Source organism: Muntiacus reevesi, chromosome 4 (genome assembly GCF_963930625.1).
Source record: "Muntiacus reevesi chromosome 4, mMunRee1.1, whole genome shotgun sequence".
Taxonomy (NCBI): domain Eukaryota; kingdom Metazoa; phylum Chordata; class Mammalia; order Artiodactyla; family Cervidae; genus Muntiacus; species Muntiacus reevesi.
Genome location: NC_089252.1, coordinates 162,156,100 through 162,175,110, shown reverse-complemented (window position 1 = coordinate 162,175,110; position 19,011 = coordinate 162,156,100). Strand labels below are relative to the sequence as shown.

The 19,011-nt window shown below is 40.9% G+C and overlaps 1 protein-coding gene and 1 non-coding gene across 6 annotated transcripts in view; both read left to right on the top strand.

The window, feature by feature from the left end:
• Positions 1-7,596: 7,596 nt before the first annotated feature.
• Positions 7,597-7,703, top strand: LOC136167963 (U6 spliceosomal RNA). Its single transcript, XR_010663134.1, has one exon. It is a non-coding gene; the product is annotated as a U6 spliceosomal RNA (small nuclear RNA).
• A 1,361-nt stretch (positions 7,704-9,064) lies between these two features.
• The window catches only part of HELB (DNA helicase B), a 45,596-nt gene continuing 35,649 nt past the window's right edge, over positions 9,065-19,011 (top strand). For 3 of the 5 annotated variants that reach the window (XM_065934690.1, XM_065934688.1, XM_065934687.1), the window contains exons 1-5: positions 9,065-9,268; positions 11,409-11,816; positions 12,830-12,999; positions 15,090-15,968; positions 18,599-18,776. In XM_065934690.1, the coding sequence (XP_065790762.1) occupies positions 9,082-9,268; positions 11,409-11,816; positions 12,830-12,999; positions 15,090-15,968; positions 18,599-18,776 (1,822 nt within the window). In that variant the 5' untranslated portion in view covers positions 9,065-9,081. Of the gene's footprint in view, positions 9,269-11,408; positions 11,817-12,292; positions 12,426-12,829; positions 13,000-15,089; positions 15,969-18,598; positions 18,777-19,011 lie in introns of those variants that run through there. The other 2 variants (XM_065934691.1, XM_065934689.1) reach the window with 2 other exon arrangements.

The following is a 19,011-nucleotide window of genomic DNA, read 5'->3' as shown; positions in this document are numbered from 1 at the left end:
CAGTCAGCAAAAACAAAACCGGGAGCTGATTGTGGCTCAGATCATGAATTCCTTATTGCCAAATTTAGACTTAGATTGAAGAAAGTAGGAAAAACCACTAGACCATTCAGGTATGACCTAAATCTTATGATTATACAGTGGAAGTAAGAACTAGATTCAAGGGATTAGTTCTGATAGACAGAGTGCCCAATGAACTATGGACAGAGTTTCATGACATTGTATAGAAGGCAGTGATCAAGACCATCCCCAAGAAAAAGAAATGCCAAAAGGTAAAATGGTTGTCTGAAGGGGCCTTACAAACAGCTAAGAAAACAAGAGAAGCTAAAGGCAAAGGAGAAAATGAAAGATATACCTATTTGAATGCAGAGTTCTAAAGAATAGCAAGGAGAGATAAGAAAGCCTTCCTCAGTGATCAATGCAAAGAAATAGAGGAAAACAATAGAATGTGAAACCTAGAGATCTCTTCAAGAAAATTAGAGATACCAAGGGAACATTTCATGCAAAGATGGGCATAATAAAGGACAGAAGCAGAAGATATTAAGAAGAGGTGGCAAGAATACACAAAAGAGCTATACAAAAAAAAGATCTTCATGACCCAGATAATCACAATGGTGTGATCACTCACCTAGAGATAGACATCCTGAAATGTGAAGTCAAGTGAGCCTTAGGAAGCATCACTATGAACAAAACTAGTAGAGGCAATGGAATTCCAGTTGAGCTGTTTCAAATCCTAAGACATGATGCTGTGAAAGTGCTGCACTCAATAGGCCAGAAAATTTGGAAAACTCAGCAGTGGCCATAGGACTGGAAAAGGTCAGTTTTCATTCCAGTCCCAAAGAAAGGCAATGCCAAAGAATGCTCAAACTATTGCATAATTAACAAAGTAGTGCTCAAAATTCTCCAATCCAGACTTCAACAGTACTTGAAGCATGAACTTCCAAATATTCAAGCTGGATTTAGAAAAGGCAGAGGAACGAGAGATTGAATTGCCGACATCTGTTGGATCATCAAAAATGCGAGAGAGTTCCAGAAAAACATCTGCTTTATTGACTATGTCAAAGCCTTCTACTGTATGGGTCACAACAAACTGTGGAAAATTCTTAAGAGATGGGAATACCAGACCACCTGACCTGCCTCCTGAGAAATCTGTATGCAGGTCAAGAAGCAACAGTTAGAACTGGACATGGAACAACACATTGTTTCCAAATTGGGAAAGGAGTATGTCAAGACTATATATTGTCACCTTGCTTATTTAACTTATATGCTGAGTACATCATGAGAAATGCTGGACTGGAGGAAGCACAAGCTGGAATCAAGGTTGCCAGGAGAAATATCAATAACCTCAGATATGCAGATGACACCACATTTATGGCAGAAAGTGAAGAAGAACTAAAGAGCCTCTTGATGAAAGTGAAAGAGGAGAGTGAAAACGTTGACTTAAAAGTCAACATTCAAAAAACTAAGATGATGGCATCTGGTCCCATGACTTCATGGCAAATAGATGGGGAAACAATGGAAACAGTGACAGACTTTATTTTGGGGGGCTCCAAAATCACTACAGGTGGTGACTGCAGGCATGAAATTAAAAGATGCTTGCTCCTTGGAAAAAAAGTTATGACCAACCTAGACAGCATGTTAAAAAGCAGAGACATTACTTTGTCAACAAAGGTCCACCTAGTCAAAGCTATGTTTTTTTCCAGTGGTCATTGATGGGTGTGAGAGTTGGACTGTAAAGAAAGCTGAGCACCAGAGAATTGATGCTTTTGAACTGTGTTGTTGGAGAAGACTCTTGAGAGTCCCTCGGACTGCAAGGACACCCACCCAGTCCATCTTAAAGGAAATCAGTCCTGAATATTCCTTGGAAGGACTGATGCTGAAGCTGAAACTCCAATACTTTGGCCAGCTGATGGGAAGAACTGACTCACTGGAAAAGACCCTGATGGTGGGAAAGATTGAAGGTGGGAGTAAAAGGGGACGACAGAGGATGAGATGGTTGGATGGCATCACCGACTCAATGGACATGAGTTTGAGTAAGCCCCAGGAGTTGGTGATGGATGGGGAAGCCTGGTGTGCTGCAGTCCATGGGGTTGCAAAGAGTCGGACACAACTGAGTGAACTGAACTGAGGTGTTTACTTTCTTGCCTTTGTTCTAGATCTTTTAGTTTCCACCTGGTATTATTCAGTTTGTACCTCAGTTCCTTGGATTTGGGGCAAATGGAAAATTAGGTCCAGAACTGTGCTGTCTAGTATGACAGTTGCCAGCCACATGTGTCTATTGAGCAATTGAAATGTGGCTCCGTTAAACTAGATGTGCTGTAAGGGTAAAATACATATCACATTTCAAGGATTTGTGATAAAGAATGTGAAATATTTCATTAATGATTTTTATGTTGATTTCCACATTGAAATAATAATATTCTGGATATATTGGATTAGATACAGTGCATCATTAAAATTAATATCACCTATTTCTTTTTTCAATGTGGCTACCAAAAACTTTTACATTGCATATGTGCTTCGCATTATATTTCCATTGGACAATGCTGGTCTAGAAACTTGATTAAAGTAAGGTTAAGTATTTTTGAGAAGAATACTTTATAGCTGATCTTAAGTACATCATATTGCATCACAGCATGAGACACACACAGTTGTCCCATTATTGTTGACACTAAATTTGATAACTTGATTAGGGGGTGACTGACAAGTATCTCCACTGTAAAGGTCCATTTTCCCTTCCACAATTTGTCATTTCTTACAGTCATTGGGTGACCAGTTTCCTAGTGGATTTGCACATAGTCGTTTTAGTATGCTTGGGTGGTCTTTGCTTGAGTTAGTTATTACACTAAAGGCTGCAACATCATGTTTTGTATTTTTGGAATTTCTTCTTACATTTATTTTTTATTACTTTTTCAAAACAAACAACTTTTTTACTGAAGTATGGTTGTCTTAGTTTCCGGTATACAGCAGAGTGATCCATATATAACTTTTTTTTCAAAGTCTTTTCCACTATAGGTTATTACAAGATATTGAATATTCTTCCCTGTGCCATACAGTAGACCTTCTTGTTTATTTTATTTATTTTATATATAATAGTGTGTATCTGTTAATTCCAAACTCCTAGTTTGCCCCTCCCTCTCCCTTTTCCCCTTTGGAAACCATAAGTTTGTTTTCTATGTCTGTAAGTGTATTTCTATTTTGTAAAAAGTTCTTTTGTATCATTTTTAAAAGGTTCTATATATAAGTGATAGCATACGGTGTTTGTTTTTCTCTATCTGACTTACTTCACTTAGAATGATAATGTCTAGGTTCATCATGTTGCTGCAAATGTCATCATTTCATTCATTTTCATGGTGGAGTCGTATTGCATCCATATGGAGAAGATGTCCATATATATGGATATATATCTGTATATATATACACACCGTGTCTTCTCTGTCCATTCATCTGTTGATGGGCATGTAGGTTGCTCCCATGTCTTGGCTATTGTAAATTGTGCTTCTCTGAACTTTGGGGTGCATGTATCTTTTAGAATTATAGTTCTGTCTGGTTTTATACCCAGAAGTGGGGCTGCTGGATCATATGGTAACTGTAGTTTTAGTTCTTTAAAGACTCTCCATACTGTTCCTTATTTAATGTCAGTTAACTGACATTCTTTCCTTTATTCCCTTAAAAGAATTATTTTTTAGTAAGCATCACAATGGACGCAGCAGTTTTCATTCACTCGGTGTGTTGCAGTCAAGAGCAGGCATGGTTCTTTTTGCTGTTCAGATCTCTCAAAGCTGGCTCATGGAATGCCCTTCAAGCTGGCTCCTGAATCCTTTCATCACAACCACATTAGGTTTTGAGTGCTTCCCTGCCTTCTGGGACAGGAAACACTAGGGTCACCCTGTACTTCCCTGTCCCAGAGGTGGAATCAGTCACTTCTCAACAAGCCTCCACTTTTCATAAGAAATGGTATTCCAAAATCAAGAGGAAGGTGGTAGATGTGATCAGAGTCACTGGGGTGACATTACTTTCAGACCCTTTCAGAAGACAGAGCTGGGAAATACATGTGAAGAATCGCAAGGTCATATTGATATTTCCAGCTCCGGTATAATGCTGTAGTTTTCTTAACTTTTTTAATTCTATGTTTCTACTTCTTTTCACATACATGAAAAACCTTTGATAACACACAAAGACATTTACTTGTCCACTTTATCGTACAATGCATATTGTATCAGTTAAAAGCAATATTAAAACTAAGATTAACTACAGTGTGTGGTAAAGTTTAATGTTACTTTGCAGGTCTTTTGCCCTCAGAATATAACCTACTAAGGAGATATAGTCATGATAACTTAAAGTATTTATTCCAAGTATTCAAAAATATATATTATTGAAATAACTTTTCCCTGAGAGGTTATGTTATACAATTGATGGTTTCCTTTGTTTCTGTTTGTGTTCAGTTTTAGGTTTTGATTTTGTCTATTTTTGGTTATGTGAAACATTTACATGGTTCAGAAGTCAAAATCATTATAAAAAGTTAGAGATCTTGTTCCCATCTTTTTCTTCTTGACTCTGTTTCCACTCTATCTATGGGTAACTATTTTCATTAAATTCTGGTTTATATTTCCTGTGTTTGTTTGCTTGTTTTTTAAAAAAACAAGCCTATGCAAATGCAGAAAACTATTTGCCTTGCTTTATGTCTTGTTTTTTCTTACTGAACATAGTATCCTGGGAAATCTCCCTATTAGTTCAAAAAGGTATTCCTCATTCTTTCTTTTGCGATATTACTAAAGAATACTCCATTGTGCGGATGTACCATAGTTTATTCAATAGGTCTCTTACTGATGAACACTTCTGTTTCCTGTCCTTTGCTGCTGCAGAAGTTATACAGTGAATAACCTGACACCTGTATTGTCTTATATTGGGGGAAATGTAGCTTCATGGTATATTCAGGGGTCATTATTGTAGAAACATCCCAAGTGATTCTCATACACAGACAGGTTTAAATATTGTTACTTACTGTATACTGTAAAAATGCCCTCCAGGAGTCTAGAATCGTTAACATTTTAAAAATGAGGAATCAAGAGGTAAAGAAGTCTTGACTTAAAAAAATGCACAACATGAGAGTTGCAAGTTTAGTTTTATCTGGGGCAAAACGAGGACTGCAGCCCAGGAGACAGCACCTCAAATAGCTCTGAGAAACTGCTCCAAAGAGGCAGGGGAGAAGGTCAGTATATGTGTGATTATGGTGAAGGCGGAGTACATGCAAACAACCACATATTTTTCCAGAAGGTTTCTGTTAGCCTTGTGAAGCTTTCTGCTAGTCACGATGAATAGTCGTTACCATGAAGGACTTAGTACTTTCCTAGATATGAGGAGATACAAGAATTGGGCTCATAAAATCGGCTCCTGAAAATATCTAACCAGCTGAAGACCTGGCTGCCACTTTTCCCCTGAGCACAGAGTGCCTCGTTTCTGCTCTACAATCGGAACTCCTTGCAGGCTGAGGCTGGTGTACGCTCAGTCATGTCCAACTCTTTGTGAGTCCATGGACTATAGCCCACCAGGCTCCTTGTCCATGGAATTCTCCAGGCAAGAATACTGGAACGGGTTGACATTTCCTCCTCCAGGGGATCTTCCCAACCCAGAGATCGAACCCACGTCTCCTGCACTGGCAAGAGGATTCTTTACTGCCTGAGCCATCGGGAAGCCCACTTAAGACCTGTTTTGCCAGTTTTTCCCTGAGCACAGAGTGCCTCATTTTGCTCTAACTCCTTTCATGGGGAGTTGAAAATCAGCAGCTGCAGATTGTAGCTTGTAGAGGTAGATGGCAAGTGCCAATTTGTAGTTAACAGAAGTAGAGTTCTCATCATCCTGAATCCTAACCTACACTGCCTGCTGCTGCTGCTGCTAAGTCGCTTCAGTCGTGTCCGACTCTGTGCAACCCCATAGACGGCAGCCCACCAGGCTCCCCCATCCCTGGGATTCTCCAGGCAAGAACACTGGAGTGGGTTGCCATTTCCTTCTCCAATGCATGAAAGTGAAAAGTGAAAGTGAAGTCACTCAGGCGAGTCTGACTCTTCGAGACCCCATGGACTGCAGCCTACCAGGTTCCTCTGTCCATGGGATTTTCTAGGCAAGAGTACTGGAGTGGGGTGCCATTGCCTTGTCCCTACACTGCCTAGTAGAATGCAATTGAGTTATAGAAACAGAAGCTTAGTATCTGGAGTCTTGTGCTCAAATCATCATGTTGGTAAAAAGGTTATCTTATGAATACACACATATGTGACCCACATTTGGGCAGTGGATACCTTTCAGTTTGGATACCTGAGTCAGGGGAGCCAAGGGGCATCCAATCCTGGCATCTAATAGGCAGTTGTTTGCACAGGTTTGAAGATTAGACTAGGGGTCATTAGCATGTAGGTGACAGAGTAGGTGAAAGATGACTGAGGGAAGGATTACAGAGTGAGAAGGTGCTTCGGATGGAACCCTGGGGAACACCGTTACTTCAGAGGCCAGTAGAGAAACCCAAAGAAGCTATAAATGGTCAGAGAGATAGTAGGAAAACCTGAGAAGACGAGTTACAAGAGCCTAGGAAGCAGAGTGTTACAAGAAGAAAATAGTTAAAAAGAAAAGTTATCTATGTTAAATACTGTTGAGAGGTGAGGCAAGACAGAGGCAGAACTGTATCCACTGGATTTAGTAACAAAGAGATGACTGGTAAAACATTTGTCAGGACAGATTCCATGTTGTGGTGTAGCTATCCTGAGTGTTAAGGAAGGCATTCAACCTCATACAGGCATCCCTGGAAACAATGATGCAACGGAGTGTTTCTAAAAGCAACAAAAGTTGACATTTGTACCCAAAAGAAAAGAAAATCAATTCTATCATTTTCTCCCATGAGATTTTTTTAAAGAACAAAATAAGTTTTTTGAAGTATAAAGTATACTTGGTTTACAAAGCTGTGTTAGTTTCATGTGTATGGTCCTATAAATTAAAAAGTTTGGGGGGGCTGTTATTTATCTATATTAGAATCTATACAATATTATGCTTTTGGATTTAGCAAATAATGTATGCTTATTTTAGGTTTATTATTGAGTAATTTCATAATAGTATCAAAATAGTAATGTAGTCATATATTTTATGCTGTTCCTCAGAAAGTACCATGACTTTTAAACATATGGAAACCATGCCTCCAGAATAACTTTTAAATCACTTCTTTCTCTTCTACTTGCCTTCCCCCATTCTTGTTTATACTCTGGGCTATAACTAGACTTCTTTTGCCCCACTGTGGGGCTTCCCCGGTGGCTCGGCGGTAAAGAATCCGCCTGCAATGCAGGTTCCATTCCTGGGTCAGGAAGATCCCCTGGAAGCGGGCATGGCAGTCCACTCCAGTATTCTTGCCTGGAGTAGTCCATAGGGTCGCAGAGTCGACACCACTGAAGCGACTTAGGACGCACTAGCAGATGGCAGTTCGGCCTAAAGTCTGGGAGGCCAGGGTATACTCACAGAGGACATGAGGAGCATTGTGAAAGCTATTGAATCCACTGCTTTCCAAATCTGGCTGACCATCAAAACGAACAACTTGAGACGCGCGTTAAAAAGAATCCTGGGGTGCTCGATTCGGCAGCACATATACTAAAATTGGAACGATACAGAGAAGATTAGCATGGCCCCTGCGCAAGGATGACACGCAAATTCGTGAAGCGTTCCATATTTTTCAGAGGCCTTCACTCTTGCACAGAGAGGAGAGCTGAGCCTGAGTTAGGGACATGTACAGTGTATGGGACCTCAGTGGTGGAAACCTGCTCCTGCCCCAGCTCCTGCTTTCCCCAGTTCCCTTGCCATCCACACTCTGGCTCTAGTGTCTGTAGGTGTTGAGCACAAACCGTGTACAGCATTTTGAGGCATGTTCTTTGTAGTTCCTTTTGACTCACATGTTCTAATAAAATGACTTGGAGAAAAAAAAAAAAAGAATCCTGGGTCCCAGCCCTAGATCCCGATACAATGGGTATGGAATGAGGCCTAGAGATCTGTACCTTGTATAAAGTGCCTTTGATCTTACAAATTCAACTTCTGAATAAAAAAACAAGAGGCCCAAAGCAGTCACGCCCAGGTGGGTCTCCTGGCTGGAGATTCGCGCTCTGAGCTTTGGGTGTTGGCGGAAGGGCATTGGGATTTTAGTTTTGGAATCGTTGGGAGGACTTGCTTTTCCTAGCTCTTTAGGTTCAATAGATTGATCTTCCCTGGAGTTTCTCTAGACAGGTCAAGACGCGGTGGGTTAGCGGCTCTGGAGGTGCTATTTATGCCGCGGCCCAGCACCTAGCTTCCTGCCAGCCCCTGGTGGAGCCTGGAGTTTGCCTGTGCAGCGGAGGCGGGGGCTGCAGCGGAGGCGGGAGAGCGCCCCGCCCCGCCCCTCCCCTCGCCCTCGCCCTCGCCCTCGCCCTCGCCCTCGCCCCTGCCCCGCCTCGCCCCTCGCCCCGCCCCACCCCGCCCCTCGCCCCGCCCCGCCCCTCGCCCCCGCCCCTCGCCCGCCCTTGCCCCGCCTCGCCCCTCGCCCCGCCCCACCCCGCCCCTCGCCCCGCCCCGCCCCTCGCCCCCGCCCCACCCCGCCCCTCGCCCCGCCCCGCCCCTCGCCCCCGCCCCTCGCCCGCCCTTGCCCCGCCTCGCCCCTCGCCCCCGCCCCACCCCGCCCCTCGCCCCGCCCCGCCCCTCGCCCCCGCCCCTCGCCCGCCCTTGCCCCGCCCCCTCGAATCTCGGCGTTCCATCCTATCCCGGCCTTCCGCTGGGAACTTGAGGCGGAGCTTTGCGCAAGCTACCTTCCGGGGGAGGAGGTACGTCTGTGAAAGCGGATGGCCTTTATCTTTCAAAACAAGTATCAGGCGTACAGCATTATAGCTCAGTGTCTGTGTGTACTAAAGCATGACCATCGCCACAAGTTTAGTTGCCATCCATCTGCGTACGGTTAACTCAAGTCGCACATTTCGCCCACCCCCTGGAAGCCGAAGGTCCTACCGTCGCCGAGCTGATTGGCTGATCACGGGCGTCTACGCAGCCCGGGGTTTTCCGGAATCGGGGTTGAGCTCGGGAGAATGGGCCATGGCCTGGTCGAGTCAGCCCTTGCTGGAGCTGCAGGGACCTCTGCTCCCACCCAAGGACCTGGTGGAGGACGAAGACGAGTGTTTAAGGGAGGATGCGGAGGGGGACGAGGACGCGGCGTTTCTCGACGCAGAGGAGCTTTGCAGTGGGGGCGTCAATGCTGGTAGCCTCCCTGGGCGGCTCCGTGGTGAGGAAATAGCTCGCCCCTCGGGGGTGGGATCGGCGGATTAATGAACTGTTTCTATTGTGGCCCCCTCCAAAGTACGGCGCTCCATCGCTGCTAACAGACTACCTTTGGAGTCGCCTAAGTGCTTCGTCCTGTTGAGAATAAGATAATAATAGAGACTTGAGCGTACTATATGTTAAGCTTGGGCTTCACGTGTATCTCATTAAAGTTCACAACTTTTTGAGGTAGTTTTATAAACAAGGAAACAGTGGGTGTCCAGCTAGTATTAACACCCAGAATCAAGGCTTTTAACTATTTCCCTGTCTTTCCTGGAGTTGAATATGTGGTTGTTGCTCAGCTACTTAAACACACAAACACACATACACATGATACACCACAAGGCACTGTTGACTCATTAATCTGTTAATCTTGTGATCTGTATTTATCTTGTCTAGTTTCCTGTCCTAAGAATTACACCTATTGTGTGCTCCTGGTGACTGATGGTTAAGAATGTTTTAATGTTCAGACCAGTTGCTGTCCAGTAGAATTTTCTGTGATGATGGCATTGCTGTATATTTGCACTGTCTTATACAATAGCTGCTAGCCACGTGTGGTTATTGAAAACTTAAAACGCAGCTAGTGCAGAGGAGCTGAATTCTAAAGTTTTAATTTTAATTAAATTTAAATAGTCACAGGTGAGTAGGCAGCACAAGTTTAGACAGAAAACGTTTAAGTATTTGTGGAGGGTTTGGTTATTCATCCTGCAAGTGTTAGGGACTGGCTACCGTGTTCCAAGCAAGATATGTTTGTTGCTGGGATACCCTGGAGAGATTAGATGATGAGGTTGCTGTCTTAATGGAGCTTCCGCTCTAAGTGCATTAAACAGACATTCTACAAATAATCACAGCTTCATAGTATGAAGTGCCATGAGAGGTTATATTGATGACAATCAGGGAAGGTTTTCTGAGGAAGTGACAGTTAATCTGAGTTCTGTAGTAAATGGGGTAAACAGTAAGGAAGAAAATACTTAAGGCAGGTGCATCAGCTTTTGCAAAGACTGTGTGATAGGAGGGACCCTGACTTTTTTTTAGATTGAAGGATAATTGCTCTACAGGATTTTGTGGTTTTCTGTCATACATCAACAAGAATCAGCCATAGGTACACCCATATCCCCTCCCTCCCAAACCTCCCTCTCATCTCCGTCGGGATCCCACCCTTCTAGATTGTCACAGAGTCCCTGTTTGAGCCACACAGCAAATTCCCACTGGCTATCTATTTTACATCTGGTATCGTAAGTTTCCATGTTACTCTCTCCATACATCTCACCCTCTTCCTCCTCCCCTTCCCACATCCATTGGTCTGTTCTCTATGTCTGGTTCTCCATTGCTGCCCTGAAAATATATTCATGAATACCATCTTTTTAGATTCCACATATATGCATCAGTATATGATATTTCTTTTTCTCTTTCTGACTTACTTCACTCTGTAAACTAGGCTCTAACTTTGTCCATCTCATTAGAACTGACTCAAATGCATTCCTTTTTATGGCTGAGTAGTATTCCATTGGGTATATGTACCACAGCTTCGTTATCCATTCATCTCTCCATGGACGTCTAGGTTGCTTCCATGTCTTAGCTATTGTAAATAGTTCTGCAGTGAACATTGGGGTACACACGTCTTTTTGACCCTGACATTTTTTTTAGATACTCCTTGGAGGTCAGTATTGACTCAGATCAGAGTAGCAGAGAGGGAACCACTTTTAGGAGAGGAACAACAGACTTGCCAGGTACCAGGCCTCCCTCCTGGAATACAAAAACAAATAAAACATTACCTTATTCTAGAAAGCTTACAATGTAGTAGCTGCTTCTGCTAAGTCGCTTCAGTCGTGTCCGACTCTGTGCGACCCCACAGATGGCAGCCCACCAGCCTCCTCCATCCCTGGGATTCTCCAGGCAAGAATACTGGAGTGGGTTGCCATGTCCTTCCCCAACAATGTAGTAGAGGGAGACAGATAAACAGGTAAGTGGAATCTAGACACTGCGATAGACATCTGTACAGGGTACTGTCCCAGGTTTAAAGAGAGTAGTGGAGTTGACAAAACATTGGGAAAGATTTTAAGTTATCCTAAATTAACATTTCTTTCTTTCTTTCTTTTTTTAAGTTTCTGTGTTTGATGAAAACACTCAGCAGAAATGTGACGTGTTTGGACGTTTTCCATTAACTGATGCTTGGTGGCGAGTGAAGGTACAGGTAAAGCCTGTGGGATCAGGGAGCTATCAGGTTCAAGGATTTCCATCTTACTTTTTACAGTCAGATATGTCACCACCAAATCAAATCCACATCTGTTCCCTCTTTCTTAAAGAGTGTAATGTCTCCAGTGAGCAAAGAATTAAGTTTTTTACATGGTTAAAGAATAAATCAAGGTATAAAGACCTCAATTTTGAAAATCTTGTGGAAAACTTAAGAACTTGGCAGGAGGAAATTGAAGGGAATAGTCAAAAACAGTCTACGCAGAAAACACAAGAGCCACCACCAGATCATGAGATGCCGCTTCCTCTGGAATTCACATGTAAGTAATTTTTAGTGGAGTTTTAGTGTAATTGAGATACTGGATGACTAGTGTGTTTAAAATATCACCACTACAGTACAGTTCAGTATAGTATTCTTTTTTAAAATCGGTTTGATGAAAATGTGTTTGTATTGCTTTTGGAGTATGTCATTAACATTGCGGGTTTCTCGTCTATAATGTGAAGATATGGGGTGAGATGGGAGGAGGAAATGGCAACCCACTCCAGTATTCTTGCCTGGAGAATTCATGGACAGAGGAGCCTGGTGGGCTATAGTCCATGGGGTCACAAAAAGTTGGACACAACTGAGTGACTAACGTGGGGTGAGATGGTCTTTAAATATCTTTCAATTCCTTTCCTGCTCTGAAAGTGTGATTCTGGGTCTCTCCCTAACTTTTGTGTCCCTAGGATTACCTTGAGTTGTTAAGAAAAAGTTCAGTTGTTGATTATTCTGTTTAAGAAGGCGGAGAAGAAAGGTAGGAAAAGAACAATCCATTGTGGAAAGATTTCAGTTCAAAATGACTTAAAATAACTTTTAAATATGGTTTGTTATCTGGACATTCACATATATGGAATGTCTTATTTCTTAATTCCATCAAATGAATTTGGCAGTAAGTACATCATTGAATGACTTCCATGTTGAAAAAATCATGACTGTAAAAAGATTATAAAGTTTAATATGTAAGTGGTTTTTACTGCTTTGCTTTGAATTTATCTATATATTATTTAGTTGGACATTTTATTCTGTTGCAAGTAGGAGGAAGCAAAAGGCTAAGAGGTAGTTATCTAAGCATTTGAAGAACATAAATTTTGGTGTTAAACACAATGAAAGCCATCTTGGTACAAAAACAATTGTTATAATACAATCAGTTTTATCCTGCTTAAAGTAAATGTGTTATTCTCTCTTTGATTGGAACTTCTTTAACTAGTTGTGCTAAATGAGAAAGTCCATCAAATCAGTTGTTTTATGAGCTCATTTGTTAACCTGGATTTGTTCTTTTCTGATATCCTATAGTTCCATTTAAAACGGTGATGAGAGCTTTGCAGTTCCCAAAAATAATGGAATTCCTTCCAGTTCTTCTGCCTCGACACTTCAAACAGCTCATAACCTCAAATTCTATAGAGGTGTTGGAAGAGATAGAAGAGATTTTAGGTACACAGCCATGGAAACTTGGATTTCGTAAAGTAAGTAAGGCATTTGCTTAGCTTTTTGTAATCTTATACAAGGCAGGATATCTCAAACTTGGCAATTTTGCATCTTTTTCTAAGGAAAGAAATTTGTACAACCTCATTGTTGATTTATTCTCCTTTCAGTGTTAACATCTAAATATAAACTTCTTATACCTGTCCTCTTATACAATAAATTTACAAAGGAAAACAAAATAGCAAAGTAAATGATATTCATATCATCAGTACATAAGTTACGTAATTTAATTTCATGATTTTTTTTATAACTAAATTACCATTGCACCTTGAATATAGATCTCACTGAAGACACAAGTTTTTAAGAGTTTGGCAAGCAATTCTGCTACGGAGCACAATTTCTCACTTATTTGAACTTTCAAAAGCCTTCATTATTCATACGGTACATCCTGATGTCATTTGATTTTTTTCTTTGGCATAATAATGTCATTTACAATTTTCTTTGGCACTTCTGTTTTTGTTATTAGATGCTAGGAGTAGTAAAGTGATACTATGAGACTCCAGAGGTGCTGAAAACCAAATGTGGCACTTAAATCAGTACTTGGTTATGAGTGGTTTTCCAAATGAAAATACAGTTTAAAGATTCTGATATAATTTGTGGGTTCCCAAGAATGTTTGCAGATTCCATCCCTCTTGAGAAATACTCACTTGAGAAATACTGGAATAATGAATTTTTTCCCTCTGTAAAATGATTATGATTTCAATATGCTCAGGAAAAAAAAAGATTTTGGAGCACTATTATCTATATTTATTCAGTAGGGCAGAGAGGCAGAGCAGTGAACCTTCTGGGACTCAAGTGGGAAAAGGAGGCTTGGAGTCCCCTGTTCAGCATGCAAACCACCACCCAGAGTAAAGATTTTTATTGAGGTTTTATGTTCATTTGCTAGGACTGCTGTAACAAATAGCATAGACTGGGTGGTGTAAACCACAGAACTTTTATTTTCTCAGTTCTGGAGTCTGTAAATCCAAATCCAATCAAGATGTTAGCAGGGTTGGTTTCTTCTGAGGCTTCTCTGCTTAGCTTATGGGTAGCTATCTTCCTGTGTCTTCACATCGCCTTCCCTCTGTGCTTGTCTGGGTCTAAAGTTTTCTTATAAAGACACAGTCATCTTGGATTAGGGCCTATCCCATGTCTCATTTTAACTTAATTATCTCTTTAAAGACCCTGTCTCCAAATATGGTCACATTCAGGGTTCTGGGTGTTAGAATTTCAACATATGAATTTTGTGGGGTATACATTTCAGCTTGTAAGTTATATGGAGGGCTCCAGGGGTGATGTCTCCATGAAAAAAAAATGGAGCTGGTAGATGACCTTCTGAGTGGGTCATGATGAAGGAAGTTCTGTACCTTTTCAGTAGAGTTTGGGCAGAATTATTGATAGGTACACGGAGAACTAAACAAGTCAAGAAAATGAGGCAGTCATTAACTCCACAGTACACACAAGAGTTCAGTACAAAATTTATGTAATCACAGCATGTCACTCAATCGTGGATCCCTTTATACTGATTTAACCAAAATCAGTTTTCAAAATGGTACTGTAACTTTTTCAAAGATGGGAGGAGAGGTGTGTGTTTAGGTGACAGTATAAAAGAGAGCAAGTTCCATGAAGAAAAGACTTTCCAAAGTAAGGAGTTAACACTAATTGCCTATTTTTTTTTTTAAATTAAAGAATAGTATAAACAATACTTAGAAATGTGGAGATAAATTCTGGAAGAAATAGCTAAAAGTGTTGGAGGTGTTGCCTTTAGAAGTCATGGAAAGGGTAAGTCAGGGATTCATATATTTTGTGATAAGCCTCTTAGTGTTACTTGACTTTTAAAACTGTATATGTATTGCTTTGAGAAAATATAATTTTAATTAGAGCATTATATAGATCTCTGATCACAGTAAAATTAATTAAAAAAATAGTGATGTGTTAGGTACATAGTTTTTTTCCTCCAAATTTCATTGAAACACATGTCTTCTGGAACTTAAAAATTATTAATAAATGCCATAGTTGTCACTGTAATTCTCATAATAGGTATCAGTCTCTATCACTCTTATAAAATAGCATGAATTTTATTTTCTTAAAGATAACCTACAGAGAACTGAAGCTCTTGCGATGTGAAGCTAGTTGGACGTCATTTCGTCAATGCACGTCTCTTTTCCAGTTGATGACAGATTTGGAGAAGAATGCGTTAGTAATATATTCTCAACTGAAGCAGATATGTAGAGAGCAGGGGCACACGTGTGTTGAAGAAACTGACTTAACTTTTCAACTGTCGGACCTCATGTCCTTTCACGATGCTTGGCAGTCTCTGAAGTTCTTGAAGGATATTGGCGTGGTGACGTATGAGAAGGGCTGTGTCTTTCTTTATGACCTTTACCAGGCTGAGCAAGGCATTGCCTCTTCAATCTGTGACTTGATGACCAGGCCTCCATGGCAGCTACAGGTCGATGTCAGAAAGGTTCTTGCATCTATTTGTACCCCAAGACCTGAGAATTCAGGAAGTGGTGATACACTGAATAAAAGTAATCCTGATGAAACAAGATCAGAAGATCTGGTGGATACTTTGGGCACGCAGGGCAGCACTGACCATATTTGGGATGATGGTGAAAATGAAGTGAATGCAGAAATGAGTGGGGGTCAACTGGATCAGGACCAGGTGACTGCTCTGGACATGATTTGCTCCAATGCCGTGACAGTCATAAGTGGGAAAGGTGGTTGTGGGAAGACCACAATTGTTAGCCAGCTTTTTAAGCATATAGAGTTGTTGGAAGAAAGAGAAGTGAAAAAAGCTTGTGAAGATTTTGAACAAGACTGGAATGTACCACAAGAATGGATCACCTTCACCGAGCAAAGTCAGCAGCAACTGGACAAGGCTATGGAAGTTTTACTTACGGCGCCTACAGGGAAGGCAGCTGGCTTGCTGAGACAGAAAACTGGTTTTAACGCTTATACCCTGTGTCAGGTAAAACCTTTTACGTTTTTTCTCTACATAAAACATTTAAAGACAGACTTAATGATTGTGTTTTTCTTTTTTTTTTCCAATTATTTTTATTAGTTGGAGGCTAATTACTTCGCAGCATTACAGTGGATTTTGTCATGCATGATTGTGTTTTTCATTTCTTCCTGACAACAGTTAGTGGGCATTTATTGAATGTTTTCTAGACCCTTGCCTTGTGGTAGCTAATCATTAGATCAGAGATTCCCCAACCTCCAGGCCATGGACTGGTACCTCCTATCTGATCAGCTGCAGCATTCGATTAGAAATAAAGTATGCGGTAAATGTAATGCCCTTGAATCTTGAATCATCTTGAAACCATCACACCCTCCTCCTGCCCCCATCTGCCTGTGAAAAAATTGTGATCTCTCCATGAAAAAACTGTCTTCCACGAAAACAGTCCCTGGTGCCAAAAAGGGTGGAGACCGCTGATTTAACTCAGTGTGACTCAAAACAGCCAGTCTATACACCGTTACTGTTTACAGTGAAATAGGTGCTCATGCTATCACTGCGCTGCTTCCTTCTTTAAGAAAGTCTTATTATGAAAAAAAAAGTCAACTAAAGTATATGCTTAATGCTGTAGTTAGTTTTGATTCTGGCATATGGCCCTGTTTCTCATTGGAACTGGTTACAAACATGTCAGAGTCCACATTTTGTGGAATGAAAGCTCTGTGAAAGTGAAAACTTGGGTCATCTGGTTTAGTGCTTTATCTCCTCTGCCTACAACAGTGCCTGGCAAATTGTGGTTGCATAATAAGCATTTCAAATGAATTAAGATGCTTGAAAAAAAATAGCTGTGGCTGTAGTTGAGAGTTATGAAGTTTCAAACTTATAAAGAGTTGGAGAGTTTCCTTTAGCCCTGACCTGCCATTTTATAGATCAAGGAACTTAGTCCTTGGAAGATTGCTGAAGGGAAAAATAATTGCAGTCTAATGGACGATGAAGCTCAGGTAAGAAGATTGTTTTATTTAAGGGAAAGCCTTCCCAGAGGCATTGAGGTGAATCATCAAATAGGTGTATAGATTTTGAGGGGACTTTGTTGAATGGAATGAAGTGTGTGTATTATAAAATAATGGAAATTGCACTTGGTTTAGACTGGGAATTTGAGCTTTAAAGTTTGTGTTTTCCCGTTTCATAAAGTCCTTGACAAAGGAGTGAAGTGGGAAAATGATGTTATCTGCGTTTTACAGAAGAGCCAGTAGAAATTTGAGGGTGTTAAACACGTGGGCCCAAACTTAACCAAGGGCAGAGCTCGCCCTGGGATTCACATCTGTAACCTCCCAGCTTGCTACTCTTTCCACCGTGCCAGGATTCCCTTATTTACTACAGACTTTGTACACCTAACAAACAAGCCTGGACTTGATTACTGGGGAGTCATTTAGGTTCCCACGCAAAAGAGTGAAATGAAGAAAGCAGTTCTAAGGAAGGCTACCTAGAATCATGGGATTCCCTGCTGGCTCAGATAGTAAAGAACCCACCTGCAAAGCAGGAGACCCGGTTTTGATCCCTGGGTCAAGAAGATCCCTTTGTAGGCCCACACACCATCTCAGAAATTACTTTTGCATTACGTTTATCACATGAGTGAGCATAGTGCTATAGAAGCTCAATGTAGCTCATTGGTGGGAGAATCTGATCAGTTTATGATTTTCTCCATTACGCCTTCATGTCTCGTTAGTCTGAAGGACTGAATTCGAAGTGGAGAGGCCAGAGAAGGATCATTACTGAATTTCATCTTATGTTCCAACTCTGATCAATTAGTAGTATCTTAATATTGGATTGGAATGCTGGGAGGACATTTCCGAAGCTATGTTTAGGCTCAGGAGAGCCCTGAGGTGGTTGTTATATCATTTATTTATCATTCTTGGACTAGGGATACCAGCAGATAATGCAAAAAAATTTTTAGTGACAATGAGCATACACACACACACACACACACACACACACATTGCACATATATATGTATATAAACAACATAGAAACATTTTTTGAATGATATACACCAAAATATTTAATATTCTCTGTAAATTTTTTTTAATAGTAAATATTACCTCTGTAATAGGGTTTTTTTTTAGTTGTCTTGTTGGTTGTAGTGGTGATAGTTTTTCAGTATTGGGAAAGTACTTGAAGAAAAAATAATATTTTTATAGTTAGTTCAGGCAGGCAGCCCTTTATTTCCAGAATGGAGTGTTCTAGTTGGGAGAAGAGTGAGGCTTAAGTGTTTGGGCTATTACAGAAGGCCAAGAGAGGGTTTAATTGTGGTTGGAAAGAACTGGGAGCTCACTCTGGTCAAGAGTGGTAAGAAAACACAGTTGGGATTCTGGTGGTGGAAGAGTGCTGTTTGTTGAATTAAACACACTAAGTACTCACTAGGAAGCAATTTTTTAAACTATTTCCTCTATCTTTCCATTCTGTAACTTTCGTGTTCTTTATTTCTTTCATCTTTCCCCCCATGTTATTGTACCTGTATCCTCCCCATCCCTTTCCCATTTAAGAGTTTTATTTTAAAAGAACATGTTGTTAAAATTTTTTGATTTTTTTTTTTTTTTTTTTGGTGAATTTTTTAACCTGAATTTAGAAATGTCATACTTTGCTTGTAGGTCAATTATAGTTTCTATTTATGGAAGAAAAAAATAAAGACCAAGAACAGGCCATGGAAATTTTCTTCTGTTAGAGTTCTGGTTGTGGATGAAGGGAGTTTGGTATCTGTATCAATCTTCAAGTCGGTTTTAAATTTATTGTGTGAGCACTCCAAACTTTCTAAACTTATTATTCTTGGTAAGTTAAAATACTATTGGAATCCTAATTGTTTGGTTCAAATCATTGTGGTTAGCAGGTTGTTTTGGGATTTTCCAGGTGTTTCATTGGTAAAGAATCCACCTGCCCGTATAGGAGACTCACTAGAGACCAGGGTTCAATCCCCGAGTCGGGAAGATCCCCTGGAGAAGGAAATGGCAACCCACTCCAGTATTCTTGCCTGGAAAATCCCATGGACAGAGGAGTCTGGCAGGCT